The 15,494-nt window shown below is 39.5% G+C and overlaps 1 protein-coding gene across 1 annotated transcript in view; it reads left to right on the top strand.

The window, feature by feature from the left end:
* LOC111147554 (dynein axonemal heavy chain 8) overlaps positions 1 to 15,494 on the top strand; it is a 333,965-nt gene that overhangs the window by 306,716 nt on the left and 11,755 nt on the right. The window contains exon 90 of the mRNA XM_022503648.1: positions 70 to 259. Coding sequence (XP_022359356.1) covers positions 70 to 259 — 190 coding nt within the window. The remainder of the gene's footprint in view (positions 1 to 69; positions 260 to 15,494) is intronic.

Here is a 15,494-nt window from a genome sequence, read left to right as displayed (position 1 = left end):
GATCTCAATTTTCATTTCCCTCTTTTGTTGGTGTTGCCCATTCTTATCTTTTAACTCACTCCTTTTCAGAATTTGAGAGATGCCCTGGACAACATGTATGATGCTCGCATACCTCAGATTTGGAAAAGAGTGTCCTGGGATTCATCCACACTGGGCTTCTGGTTTACTGAACTTCTGGAAAGAAATGCTCAATTTTCTACTTGGATATTTGAAGGGAGGCCCAATGCATTTTGGATGACTGGTTTCTTTAATCCCCAAGGTAGGTGCTCATAGGAGAGTGGGCAAAGTTGGAGGATGAGGGTAGTGGTGTAATAGCACTGTGTAATAAATACGTATTATAATACCACTGGAGGTACAGCTTGCTAAGTGCTGAACACATGCTTTCAAATGCTGGAAACCACAGATGAACCTTCTGTATTTGTTTTACAAATTCGATCTGAAATTCATTCTACCATTGCTTCCACAATAATAGAAGCAACCCTTCCATTTTTCTTCTCATCTGCCTCAGCAATCTGTGGTTAGGACATGTGAAATAGTAAAGTTTTGTTCAAATCTTAATTTTAAATTTTTATGAAAATGACAAACATGAAGCACCCAAATAGGCAAAAATTGTTTCTAGATTTCAGGAAGTTAGACCAATTTCAAAAATAATCCTGCGGCAAAACTTTTGTTGAGTGAACTTCTAGAGTCTGTCCCCACTCAGTTCCCCCCCTGAAATTGTGCTTTGTGATTCTGCTGCATTTCTTCTTTCACTCTAAACATTTTTACTAAATTACTGACCAGATGTCTATTGACATAATAATAAACTATATATCATTTGGCAAGCTCATAAAAACCACCATGGTTAGTGTTTCAGATTTTAAAAATGTGGCATTCATAAAGTTCTGAAACATGGCAACTTTTTTATCAACTATAATGTGGATAGTTTTACTTGAAGTAATTCTTTCTTTTAAAGTTTTTATTTAAATTCTAGTTAGTTAACCTATAGTGTAATATTAGTTTCCGGTGTACAATATAGTGATTCATTGTTTCCATGCATCACCCAGTGCTCATCACAGCAAGGGCGTTCCTTCGTCCCCATCACCTGTATCACCCATCCCCCCACCCCATTCTCCTCTGGTAACATAGTTACTGGTTTGTTTCTCCATTTGCCTTCCTCTCTGTGTATTATTCCCTTTGCTTATTCGTTTTTTTTCCCCTTAAATTTCACATATGCATGAAATCAGATGATATTTATCTTTCTCTGACTTAATTTTGCTTAGCATAATATTCTAGCTCCATCCATGTTGTTGCAAATGGTAAGATTTCATTCCTTTTTTTATGGCTGGGTAATATGCCTGTGTGTGTGTGTGTGTGTGTGTGTGTGTGTGTGTGTGTGTGTGAGTGTGTGTGTGTCTATAACATCTCTTCTTTATTCATTCATCAGTTGATGGACACTTGACTATTTCCATAATTTGGTTATTGTAGATAATGCTGCTATAAATATCAGGGTGTGTGTATCCCTTTAAGTTAGTATTTTGTATTCTTTGGGTAAATACCTAGTAGGGTCATTGCTGGATCATAGAGGAGTTCTATTTTTAACTTTTTGGGGGAACTTCCATACTGTTTTCCAGAGTGGCTGCACCAGTGTGCATTCCCACCAACAATGCAAGAGTGTTCCCCTTTCTCCCCATCCTTGCCAACACCTCATGTTTCTTGTGTTGTTGATTTTAGCCATTCTGACAGGTGTAAGGTGATATATTTTGTACTTTTGATTTGCATTTCCCTGATGATAAGTGATGCTAAGCATCTTTTCATGTGTCTGTCGGCCACCTGCATGTCTTCTTTGGAAAAATGTCTATTCATGTTTTCTGTCCATTTTTTAATTGGATTATTCGGTTTTGGGATATTGAGTTTCACAAGTTCTTTATGTATTTCGGATACTAACCCTTTATAGGATATGTCATTTGCAAATATCTTCTCCCATTCTTTAGGCTGCCTTTTAGTTTTGCTGACTGCAGAAGATTTTTATTCTGATGTAGCCCTAATGTTTATTTTTGCTTTTGTTCCCCTTTCCTCAGGAGACATATCTAGAAAGAAGTTGCTCCAGCCCATGTCAAAGAGGTCATTGGTTGTGTTCTTTTCTAGGATTTTTATGGTTTCAGATTTCATATTTGGGCCTTTAATCCGCTTTGAGCTTATTTTTGTGTATGGTGGAGAAAGTGGTCCAGTTTCATTCTTTTGCATGTTGCTGTTCAGTTTTCCCAACACTATTTGTTGAACAGACTATCTTTTTACCATTGAATATTCTTTCTTGCTTTGTTGAAGATTAATTGACTATGTGATTGTGGATTCATTTCTGGATTTTCCATTCTGTTCCATTGATCTGTGTGTCCATTTCTGTGCCAGGACTATAGAGTCTTGGTCACCATAACTTTGTAATATAACTTGAAGTCTGGAATTGTGATGTCTCCAGCTTTGCTTAGCTTTTCCAAGATTGCTTTGGCTATTCAGGGCTTTTGTGATTCCATATAAATTTTAGGACTGTTAGTTCTAGCTCTATGAAAAATGCTATTGGTATTTTGATAAGGATTGCATTAAGTGTGTAGATTTCTTTGGGTAGGTTAGATATTTTAACAATATTTGTTCTAATGATCCATGATCATGGACTGTCTTTCCAGTTTTTTGTGTCATCTTCAATTTCTTTCATCAGTTTTTATAGTTTTCAGGGTACAGGTCTTTCACCTCTTTAGTTAGGTTTATTCCTTGGTATCTTATTATTTTAAATGCAATTGTAAATGGTATTGAGTCCCTATTTTCTCTTTCTGCTGCATTATTATTGAGGTATAGAAATACAACTTATTTCTGTACACTGATTTTGTTTCTTGCAACTTGACTGTATGAATTCTAGCAGTTTTCTGGTGGAGACTTTAGGATTTTCTATACAGAGTATCATGTCATCTGCAAATGGTGAAAGTTTGACTTCTTCCTTGATTATTTGAGTACCTTTTATTTCTTTTTGTTGTCTGATTGCTATGACTAGGACTTCTAGTACTATGTTGAAAAAAGTGGTGAGAGTTGACATCCCTGTATTATTTCTGACTGTAGAGGAAAAGCTCTGTTTTCCCCTATTTAGGATGATGTGAGCTGAGGACTTTTCATAGATGACCTTTATTATGTTGAGGTGTGTTCCCTCCAAATGTACTTTATTGAGGGTTTTTTTTTCATGAATGAATATTGTACTTTATCAAATGCTTTTTTCTGGATCCATTGAAAAGATTGTATGGGGGCACTTGGGTGGCTCAGTAGTTAAGTGTCTACCTCTGGCTTAGGTCATGATCCCAAGATCCTGGGATCGAGCCCCATTCCCTGCTCAGTAGCGAGTCTGCTTCTCCCTCTCCCAGTCCCCTTGCTTGTGTTCCTTCTCTTACTATCTCTCTCTGTCAAATAAATTGATAAAATCTTTTAAAAAGAGAGAAATGATCATATGATTCTTACCCTTTCTCTTATTAATGTGATGTATCACATTGATTGACTTGTGAATATTGAATGATCCATGTATCCCAGGAATAATCCCACTTGATCATGGTGAATGATTTTTTTTTTAACGTATTGTTGGATTAGGTTTGTTAGTATTCTATTGAGGATTTTTGCAGCTGTATTCATCAGAGGTATTGGCCTGTGGTTCTCTTTTTTTGTGAGGTCTTTATCTGGTTTTGGTATCGGGGTAATGCTGGCCTTGTAAAATGAATCTGGAAGTTTTCCTTCCCTTTCTATTTTTTGTAATAGTTTGAGAAGAATAAGTTTTTTTTTACAATTTTAACATAATTTTAAAAAATATGTTATCTTAGTCACCAAACAAGAATATGTATTAACTCTTCTTTAAATGTTTGGTAGAATTCACCTATGAAGGTTGTCAATTTCTCCCTGATTCAGTTTTGGAAGTTTATGGGTTTCCAGGAATGCATCCATTTTGTCTAGGTTCCTTAAATTATTGGCATGTAACTGTTGATAATAATTTCTGATGATTGTTTCTATTTCCTTGCTGTTAGTCATGATCTTTCCCTTTTCATTCATAATTTTATTAATTTGGGTCTTCTCTCTTTTCTTTTGGATTGGTTTGGCCAATGGTTTTTCGATCTTACTGATTCTTTCAAAAAACCAGCTTTTCATTTCATTGATATTTTCTACTGAATCTCTAGTTTCTATCTTATTGATCTCTGCTCTGATCTTGATTATTTTCCTTTTTGTTTGTGGGGTTGGCTTAATTTGTTGTTGATTCTCCACTTCTTTAAGGTGTAAAGAGTAGAGAGCCCAGATATGGACCCTCAACTCTATGGTCAAATAGTCTTCGACAAAGCAGGAACAATTATACAGTGGGAAAAAGACAGTCTCTTCAATAAATAGTGCTGGGAAAATTGGATAGCTATGTATAGAAGAATGAAACTCAACCATTCACTTACACCAAATACAAAAATAAACTTGAAATGGGTAAAAGACCTCAATGTGAGACAGGAATCTATCAAAATCCTAGAGGAGAACATAGGCAGTAACCTCTTTGACATCGGCTGCAGCAACTTCTTTCAAGATATGTCTCCAAAGGCAAAGGAAACAAAAGTGAAAATGAACTTTTGGGACTTCATCAAGATCAAAAGCTTCTGCACAGCAAAGGAAATGGTCAACAAAACAAAGGGGCAACCCACAGAATAGGAGAAGATATTTGCAAATGACACTACAGACAAAGGTCTGATATCCAAGATCTATAAAGAACTCCTCCAACTCAACACACACAAAACAGATAATCACATCAAAAAATGGGCAGAAGATATGAACAGACACTTCTCCAAAGAAGACATACAACTGGCTAATAGACACATGAAAAAACATTCATCATCATTAGCCATCAGGGAGATTCAAATAGAAACCACACTGAGATACCACCTTACACCAGTTAGAATGGCCAAAATTAACAAGACAGTAAACAAGTGTTGGAGAGGATGTGGAGAAAGGGGAACTCTCTTACACTGTTGGTGGAAATGCAAGTTGGTGCAGCCACTTTGGAAAACTGTGGAGACACCTTAAGAAATTAAAACAAACTGAAGGTTTAGGAGGGGAGAGGGTGGGGGGTTGGGTAAGCCTGGTGGTGGGTATTATGGAGGGCATGTATTGCATGGAGCCCTGAGTGTGGTGCATAAACAATGGATTCTGGAACATTGAAAAGAAATTTTAAAAAAAAGAAAGGAAAAGAAAAAGTTAGAGCTTCCCTATGACCCTGCAATTTCACTACTGGGTATTTACCCCAAAGATGCAGATGGAGTGAAAAGAAGGGCCATCTATACCCCAATGTTCATAGCAGCAATGGCCACAATTGCCAAACTGTGGAAAGAACCAAGATGCCCTTCATCAGACGAATGGATAAAGAAGATATTGTCCATATATACAATAGAGTATTATGCCTCCATCAGAAAGGATGAATACCCAACTTTTGTATCAACGTGGACAGGACTGGAAGAGATTATGCTGAATAAAATACATCAAGCAGAGAGAGTCAATTATCATGTGGTTTCACTTACTTGTGGAGCATAAGGAATAACACAGAGGACATGGGGAGATGGAGAGAAGTGAGTTGGGGGAAATTGGAAGGGAGACAAACCATGAGAGACTGTGGACTCTAAGAAATAAACTGAGGATTTTGGAAAGGAGGAGGTGGGAGTTTGGTGAGCCTGGTGGTGGGTATTATGGAGGACAGGTATTGCATGGAGCACTGGGTGTGGTGCATAAACAATGAATTTTGGAACACTGAAAAAAATTAAATTAAAAACAAAAAAGAATTCACCTATGAAGCCATCTGGTCCTGGATTTGTGTTTGTTGGGAGTTTTTGGTTACTGATTCAATGTCTTTGCTGGATATCTGTCTATTCAAATATTCTATTTCTTCCTGTTTCAGTTCTGGTATTTTATATGTTTCTAGGAATTTATCCATTTCTTCTATCCTGTCCAATGTGTAGGCATATAATTTTTCATAATATTCTTTTCTAATTGTTTGTATTTCTGTAATGTTGGTTGTTACTTCTCTTTCATTTGTGACTTTATTTATTTGGGTCCCTTTTCTTTTTGTTAAGTCTGGATAGAGGTTTATCAGTTTTATTAATTTTTTCCAAGGAACCAGCTCCTGGTTTCATTGATCTATTCTATTGTTTCTTTAGTTTTTATATCATTTATTTCTGCTCTGATCTTTATTATTTCCTTCCTTCTGCTGGCTTTAGGGTTTATTTGTTGTTATTATCCTAGCTCCTCTAGGTACAGGTTAGGTTGTTTTTTTGAGACTTTTCTTGCTTCTTGAGCTAGGCGTTTATTATTACTACGTCCCTTTTAGAACCACTTTTGCTGTATCCCAAAGGTTTGGGACCATTGTGTTTTCACTTTTATGTGTTTCCATGTATTTTTAAAATTTCTTGTTTGATTTCATGGTTGGCTGATTCGTTGTTTAGTTGCATGTTAATTTATCCTCCATGTATTTGGGGTCTTTCCAGATTTTTTTCTTGTGGTTGACTTCTGGTTTCATAGCTACTTGAGGTAATTCCTGGCCAAAATAAAGTAATGTTGGGTTCCTTACAGTTCAGCACCTTATAGCTCCACTAGTAATACAATCCAGGAAATATTCACATGTACAAATTTAAGAAGCATTATTGCTACTCACAATATGGTTGAATCTCATAAAATATTAAGTGAAGGAAATAAAACAGAATACATTACAGTGTGTTATACTGTATACATTATAGTCTATGTGTAATGTATGTATACTGTACAATTCCATTTATACAATGAATCAAAACAGGCAAGACAGAAATCCATGGTGTTAAAAGTTAGATTAGTGGTTGCCCTTGAGACAGAGGGCAGTAATTGCAGAAGGGCACAAGGAGATTCCTGGAGGTCAAGGAATGTTCCATTTCTTGATGTGGATGTTGGTTACATGGCTATTCTCCTGGTGAAAATTCATCAAGCTGCTGTACACTTACAACTTGTGCAATTTTCTTTGTATAAATAAATAATAGTTCAAAAAATGGTACACCAGGGGCACCTGGGTGGCTCAGTGGGTTAAAGCCTCTGCCTTTGGCTCAGGCCATGAACTCAGGGTCCTTGGATCGAGCCCCACATCAGGCTCTCTGCTCAGCAGGGAGCCTGCTTCCTCCTCTTTCTCTGCCTGCCTCTCTGCCTACTTGTGATCTCTGTCTGACAAGAAAATAAATAAAACCTTTTTTAAAAAATGGTACACCAGAATTGTTCTCCATACACATACATTTATTCACTTCATGCATTTTCAAATATCTAAACATTTTCTAAACTTAAACACTAACCATGGCTGTTTTTATGAGCTTACAAAACTATACACAGCATACTATTATTTTAATAGGCTTTAGATTTGTAAAGGACAGCTCCTAGATTTCACTTATCTATTTTTCTCCCAGAATTTCCACTGAATTTGGGGAGGAAACATTTTTATTATGGTTCTAAGATTGTGAATCTACTTATGAATCTCTCTTTCCTCCTTACCAGCCCTCAATATGAGTGAGTTGTCACCAGGTAATTCCTGGCTTGAGGGCCCAAAGAAATAACACTTAACTTAATTAGGGTTGTCTAACCATCTTCCATTTGCCAGCCCTTCCGCTAGGTGCTTTCAATGGAGAGAGATTTGAGACCCAATTCATCCCCTAAAGGAGCTTGTAATCTGATTGGTAAGACAGACCCATCAGCAACTTTAACATAATGCGATAAGTGCTCCACCCAAGTGAGAACTGAGTGCCACAGTAGTACAGAAGACAGGGAGATGAATTCTGCCAAGGAGAAGAGCTTTATAAGACCAGAAGAGCTTTACACAGGAAGCACAGAGTAGAATTTGCAGGAACTCCAGAAAAGGGCATTCCAGCCAGAGGCCTGAGAAAAGATAAGGCTTGAGGAAAGAAAGACAACAGTATGGCCAGAGCGCAGGAAGAGGGAGGAGAGGAGGATGGCAGTGAGGCTGGAGTGCAGAGTCTTCTGGGGGAGGTTAGGCCACATCATAAAGGCAATTGGAAGTTCACAGAGATCACAAGATAATCCCAGGAGAAGGTAGAGGGTAGACTGGAATATGGAGGTCCAGAGCAATGAGACTTACCAAGTCCAAGGAAGAGAGCCTGGGATCTTAACCAGGTGAAGGGGAAGGGACAGATTTGATGGGGTGATTAAATGGGGGATCTTTGAGAGAACAGAGAGTGGCAATGGCTGAGATTGAAGGCCTGTTCCAGACAGGAAGCCCTGGAAGAGGGACAGGTTGAGAGGAAAACAAGAAACACTCAAATTGTCAGCTAGTGCTGGTAGGACATCCAGGAGGAGAGGCGTGTTGGCCAACTTGGAGTTCAGGAGATGGATAAAGATCAGTGATTTTTAAAAAGATGTGAGGTCATTAAGTACATTTTTGATATTCAGAAGCCAAGAGAGAAGGGTTGGTTGATCCCTGGCTTTCCATAGATGCAGACAAATTAAGTCGTGTATTACAACACACAATCTCTTTCAATCATTGCTTTTTTCCCCATTAGATTATGACTTAAAATAGCAAAGTATTAATATGAACTAACCTTTAATTGTTACTATTTCTTAAGAAATGTTAACAAGCCAGAACATTTAGAGAAATACAAATACAGACATACATGTTTTCTCTATTTGTTAATAATACTAATCCTTCCTCTCCTCTTCATTTCTATTTTCAGCTTAAACTTTGATTCTTTCTCTCATGACCCTCCATGTCTTAGAAAGCCCTGGACTTATTTAAGCGTGTTACCTTTACACACAAGCATATCTATGATTGCTTTCTGTTTATAGCATAGAAGAGCAGAGGTCAACTTTCTCTGCACACTAATCACTTGTCTACTTCCTTTTCCTTCTCTTGACATCAGAAACAATTTACTTTCTGTTCCATATTACCTGACCAAATCTGGAAAACATAAAGATTACATTAACTGCATGCATGTTCACAGGCAGTGTGCCAGCAGATAAAGTGCTTTCCAATTGGAAGCCTCTCTGGTCACTATTTGACCTCAATATTTGATTTCTCAGCATGACTAGATCTCCTGGGTTTTATATATTCTAATCCAGTCTCCATTGATGAAATTTCTTTCTTTGGCTCCAGGTATTTAAGCAAATGGGCTTTTTTAAATTAAAAAAAAAACATGTTTAAGTAAAACGCAGTGCAGTTTGGGCAGGCCATAGTTTAATCACAAATACATATAGTCAAAATCACCTAGGCTATAAGACATACAAAAAAAACATTTACACATATGACCATTTGTTTTATGTTCTTATAATATGGCATCCAGTAATGTCTGATGTATTTTTCCCATCATGCCTCTGGTGATTGCTCCTCAGGCCTAAGTGACTTCAGGACCCACACTGCCACAATGACAGGCGACAGGACTTGTGTCCCCCCACCAACACACAGTCTGTGCCTGAGCTGATGCTGTTTATAGCATTGCTCCTTTGCCTTATGGTGGCCTGATATTTTGTCAGTCTTTCTTGAAGAGACCGCGTCTACCAGCCGCCATGGAGTGGTATTTTCAGCCCCTTTCACAGTCGTTTCTTGTAGCAGTTGAGCGCAATCATGTGTCAGTTTGGTTTGATTATGAGAGTGGTCAAGTTCTCTCTATTCATGACCCCCATAACGTTTGTTCGATGGCTTGGCTTTTGGCAGCACATGGATTTGCCTCCCAATGGATTACTCAGGGCCAAGAGAACCTTTGTGCTCCACTGGGCTTTCCCAGCAATCATTGGTACACATGTTCACATATTGTTTAAGATTGTGCATCTCAGGATTCTTGAAGGATTTGTTCGGTCGCTGGTTCCCACAGGTGTATCTTTACAGAGCATCTTGTACACCTGATTGATTCTCATTTGTGTGTGTGTTTGTGTCTGTGTCATAAGTGGGGACTATGAATTATGAGCTTGATTTCAAGTGGGTATTGACCACCTTGTAAAACCTCTTAATTAAAGGCCATGGTTTACCATTTGATGTTAGGTATGACTCACAGGTGCTGCTAGTGCAGAAGCTGAATGTAGTCTCCAGCCTCACACCTCTATAGGAAATGGAACCATGCAGTATCATTATTCTCCAAATATTTAACTCAGTCTGGAGCTTGATGCCAACTTGCATTAGTTTTTCTCTTTTCTCTTCAGTGTGTCAAAAAGCCACATCAGTCTGTCATAGCAGATATCAGTGACAACTTATATAGTGGTACAAATCAAGATTTTCAGAGAGGATTTTGCTGAAGCAAGGGATAGATACTTTTTGTCCCATAATCTTTTGTTACAGTAAAATCATCTACAACTTCTTGCCTGTGAATTTGTTTTCAGGCAACATCATCAACTAGCAGCACTCTCTGAATGCTTGTCTTATAAAAGCCTGTTATTTGTGGGGTGGAAAAGTACACGTAGAGTTAACAGAATTTTGCGATTGGAAGGAACTGGGAGATTTCTTCTAATCCCATAACAATCCTAAGCATCCCCCATGGCTACTGTTTTTGCAGAACCAGAATGGACTCTAACATCTGCAGGAAGCCAGGTAAACCTCAGGGTGCTAAACCTCTATCTGAGTGATAGTCCTTACCTGCTCTGTCCGCAGACCACAGAATGATAAGAGAACTGGACATCTTAGAAATGCCTCCAGATTGAGTAACAACCCATCTTCCTTGCCTTTGTGTGGGAGGGGCTTAGGTGCGCCTGGCTTCAGTCACAACCACATCCCTTATCATTCTAGTTTCTCTACATGTTTATCTTCCTTACCAACAGTCTAATCCCTTGTAATCTGGCCAGCCTCATCATTGCTCTCTCCAGGGCCACCAACTCTAGTGACCTCCTTGACAACTTCATTCCCCTTAACTACACTAGAATGTCGATTCTGGAAACTCTTTCACACTTTGGTTTTCATCTATTACCTTCCTTGTTTCTCCTTCTACTTCTCCTAGGACTGCTTCTTGGTCTACTTTATAGGCTCTTCTCAAGCAAGTTCTGCCCTTGGCCCTGGTATCTACGTGGATGACATCAGCCATTCTCACAGATGTAACTATTTATCCCTACTTTTGACTGACTCATCCAAAGTCCTGGTTTAAGATTCTGGTTCTTCACTTCCAACTGCCAATATAGAATATTCCATCCTCCTGTGAACCTCACCAATACTACCATCAAGTCACCTTCCTCCTAAGCCGTCCTTACAAAGATTCTGCTACATTTGCTTGCGTATTGCCATGTTCCAGATCACCCAATTCTTGTGAATGGTCCTCTCACATGCAAAGAGCTTGGAAGAGGGAAACCAAGAAAGCATAGTGTGGTAGCAGACAAGAGGGGGAAGTAGGAAGTAGTGACAGATGCTGCTAGAGGTCAAGTAAGATAGGACCAAAAGTGGTCAGATGACTTTATTGATAAGGAAACTGTTGGTAGAGGAAGTGTCAGTGGAGTGGATGGAGAAGTGGAGGAGTGAGACCTCAGGTGAGTGAGTGAGACAATGGGAAACGGAAAGACAGAGTATGGACAGGAAGGAAAATTTTCTCAATTTCTCAAGAAATTTGGCTTTGAAGAGGACAAGCAAGTTGGAGGAGTGGTTGTAAGAAGATAGGATTCCCTTTTTTTTTTCTTTTAATGGTAGGAGAAGCTTAAATCTATTCAAATACATGTGGGAAGAAGCTAGGAGAGAGAGAGTAAGAAAAACAGAGAGTGCAAAGATAACAGAGAGGGGTTAAAGAGGCAAAGAGGGAATGGCTCCCAAGTGGCGGGACGCACTCTGAGCAGGTGGAGGGAAACCACACCCATTGTAGTAAGAGTAATAAGGAAGGAAAGAGGGTAGGTGCAAGTGAGTTTGTCAGTTTGATGGCAAGAAGTTAAGGCACTTCCTGTCTGACACTTCCTATTTTCTCCTTGAAGAAGGAGGCAAAGTGATTTCAGGAGCAAGAAGGTGTCAGAAGACAGATTTAAGAAGAATGGCAGGTGCTTGAGAAAGTGGGCTACTGAGGGGGACAAGGAAATATTGCTGGGTGGTTTTGAGAATCCCATCAGGGCTAGTCGCAACTGCGTAATTGTCTATTGCTCAGTGGTCTGGGATAGGTGTATGAAGGGGGACATTTGGATTCATCTAGGGTTGAAGTTTTGCTGGGCAAGTGATGGAAAGAATGGCTCTAGATGCACAGGAAAGAAGTGAAGAAAAGCTGGAGCTTAGGAGGTCTTCAGAAAAGACGAGGTTGGGGAATGGAGAGGTCAAGATTCTGAATGGAGGCTGAAGCAGCCCAGATGATGGAGGATGCTTAGCGAATGGGGGCAGACAGTATTTGGGGCATGTGGCCAGAGGATGTGCTTGTCAGAGCACCAGAGATTCTCATAAACGATGAAGGAAAAACTGGGAAGGACTGTGTTTTTAGAGTTGAGCAAGGCTCCAGTAAGAGGAATAAGATGGAGTGTCCTGTGCAGAGGTGGGAAAATGGGAGAGTCAATTAACCATCGAACCACTCCCAAGGGAACACTGGAAGGGTTTGGCTGGGGCAGGGGAAAGGAAGCATAAAGTAGCACACAGAGAAGAGAGCACAGGTCAGGGAATTAACACTTTGGTGCATGGGGTATGGTAGATGAAGCAGAGGCTGCCATTAGGCCCAGCTTTCCCACTTGTACTCAGGTTCTGTTGGAGCCAACCGTGTCCTGGATTAACAACATCCCGGGGAACACGTGTGCCTCAGGGGACTTTGGAAGGAGTCCACTCGTACTACTGACCGCCTTCCTACTGTTTTGCTGGTAGTGTGAGGCATTTCTGTTCCTACTTGTCAAATTTGTTTCTTAAAAAAATGTGGGTCAGTGAACTGTCAGTAGCCCGCTGTGGAGATTTTTCTACAGAGCAGTGGCTCTCAGCCCCACCTCTACAACTGAATGACCTGAGAGACATTTAATATATAGTAATGCCTGGAGCTCCAGACCAATTATATCAGAACCTCTAGTGAGGAGGCCTCTGGAGTCTGTACAATTAGTTTTCTTAAACGCTCACCTGGGTCATTCTAATGTGTGAAGAAACCAGGCCTTGGACTTGCTACCCAGTATGTGGTCTACTAGCCAATGACGTCCGTATCACCTGAGAGCTTGAGAGAAACAGAGAACCTCGGGCCCCACTCTTGACCTACCTACGGAGTCATAATGTGTGTTTGATACGAGCTCCTTCCCCAGCTGATACCTATGAAACATAAACGTTTGAGAAGCCCTGCCTTGAAACAGTGCTGATGCCGGGGTCCTACCTCTAGATTCTGACTTCATTGATCTGGGTTGTGGCCTGGGAATCAGGAGTTTTAAGGCTTCCCAGATAGTTCTAATTTTCAGGCAGGTTTGAGATTCCCCACCTTACAGCATCTAGCAAAGCATCAGGAGAGCTGCCTGGTGCCTTTTGATTCAGCTGGGTGGATCAACCCCATCTTTGTTTAATGATTTCTGACCTTTATTTAACTTACTAATGAACTCCGTTTGCTTCTCATTTGGGGAAAAAACTGCCTGTCATACACTTGTGGCAGGAACATCATTTCTCCTCATCTTTGGAGATGCTACCAGGAGGCTTGGTAACTAATAAGACAGGAAATACTGCCCAACCTAAGGCCCATTACATAAGGACTGGCTCATTTATTAAAGAAAAAAAATGGCTGATAGGACTGTCATTACAGAATACCAGCCTCCTCCTGATCAAACTGAGATAAGCAACCTTCCCGATTAGTTATTTCTTTCGGCTTTTCTTAGGCCTTGTTCGAAGTGACACTTGAACTCTACAGCTTTCTTTAAGCCGACTGACTACACACGTCAAACAATAGTAATTAGTTTGCTGAAATGTTGGGTTACTACTGTTATAGGAATTAAGACATAACAAGTGTTACTTTAGACCTGAATTTCCAAAGCATAACCCCAGCTTAACAGTGAATTTTTTAAAGAACATACTTGACAAGTGTTTTAAGATTTCATTGTGCTGTATGAGTTTGAAGGGAAAAAAAATTTTTTTTTTTCAAAACATCTCATTTGGACCTCATGCAACTCAGATGTTTGAATAGTCAAATCACCCATTTCCATGTGGGTGGTTATATCTCATGAACAGAAGGTTATTATTGGTGAAGACTTTCCCCACCTCGCTTCAGAGCCAAACATATGAATGCATGAATCACTTTTCCAGCACTGATGATTGAAATTTGGTTTAAGAATTATTAGAACTAAATTGGTGCCAAGACAAAAGTGCTGCTTTTCAAGTTTTTATAAAGAAAAATGTATCAATAGTCTTTTAAAATTATACAGGCTTCAGAAAACACAGATTTTGATTCCATTAGCCTTGATATTAGTTGACAAGAAAGATGGTCATTCATTTTTTAAAATTCAATAATGAACATTTCAGTGGATTTACTGCAGTTTGAATTCCACAAGATCATGTTTTTCTTTTCAGGAAGCCAAAGCAAAACTATGAAGACTTGAAAAATTATGTGTCTCCTCCATGTTCTCTGGGTGAGAATGGCCCATGGAACAGTTCCCTTACCCTCCACTTTCAGCCTCAAGTACATTTATTTAACCTTTTCCTTTCTTAACAGCTCAAGATAATCTGTATTCCAGATCCCATCTACCAGCATACTAAGGGTGTTGCCTAAATCAGGAGGGGTACTGTTCACATAAACCAGACAACATCCTGCGTACTCCCCAGTAGTGAGGAGATAAGAGATGCTCTCACCCTAATGGCATTCGAGGTTTTCAGAGCTTTCCGACAATGACAGAAGTCTTCAAAACAGGTGTGTTACATGAGTGAGAATCCCACTCATGCATCATCTGGCACCTGTGTCATTGTCCTGAATGCCATATGGAGAGAGGTTAAATTTACAATTTAGTTAGAATTTAAAATATTAGAGAAAAATTCAATTATTCAATTTGTGCAGATGGATGGTTAAGACCAAGACTCATGTCTTGTGCATTATGACCTTGTAGATTCATAGATCAGGAATGAATTTTTTAAAATATCACAAAATAGGTTCAATTGAATTCCAACTACTCTACTTGGATACATAGCATCTAATATGCCACATAGAGGTATGCTTAGTGTTGAATGATGAAAATGACATTCACGGAAGGACTTGTAAGAAAGAATTGTTTATTATTGTTGTGGTCATTGTTGGTTTATAGCTTCCTGGGGAGCTTTCCAGGTGTAATCTGAAAACAACCCCCTTATGCAGAAGGCAGGGAGAGACTGAAGGAAGAGGTAGGCCCCTCCAGATTGGAAGGTGGCAGGTTTTTAAGTAAGGGCACTTACTTGTAAGAGAGACTTATCTTGGGTAGCCACGAGCTATTCAGATCTCTGTACCCACACACCAAATACTTAAAGTTTACACAGAGGACTTAACTGGGTCCAATCATGTATATCCTCCAGACGGCCTCAACAACACATTATTAGCTCAAGGCTATGTCCTTAGGGCAGCCTCTGGTAGCAGGAAAGGCAGGTA

Source organism: Enhydra lutris, unplaced genomic scaffold (genome assembly GCF_002288905.1).
Source record: "Enhydra lutris kenyoni isolate GAN:26980312 unplaced genomic scaffold, ASM228890v2 scaffoldscaffold17, whole genome shotgun sequence".
Taxonomy (NCBI): Eukaryota; Metazoa; Chordata; class Mammalia; order Carnivora; family Mustelidae; genus Enhydra; species Enhydra lutris.
This window is presented reverse-complemented; position numbering and strand designations above follow the sequence as displayed.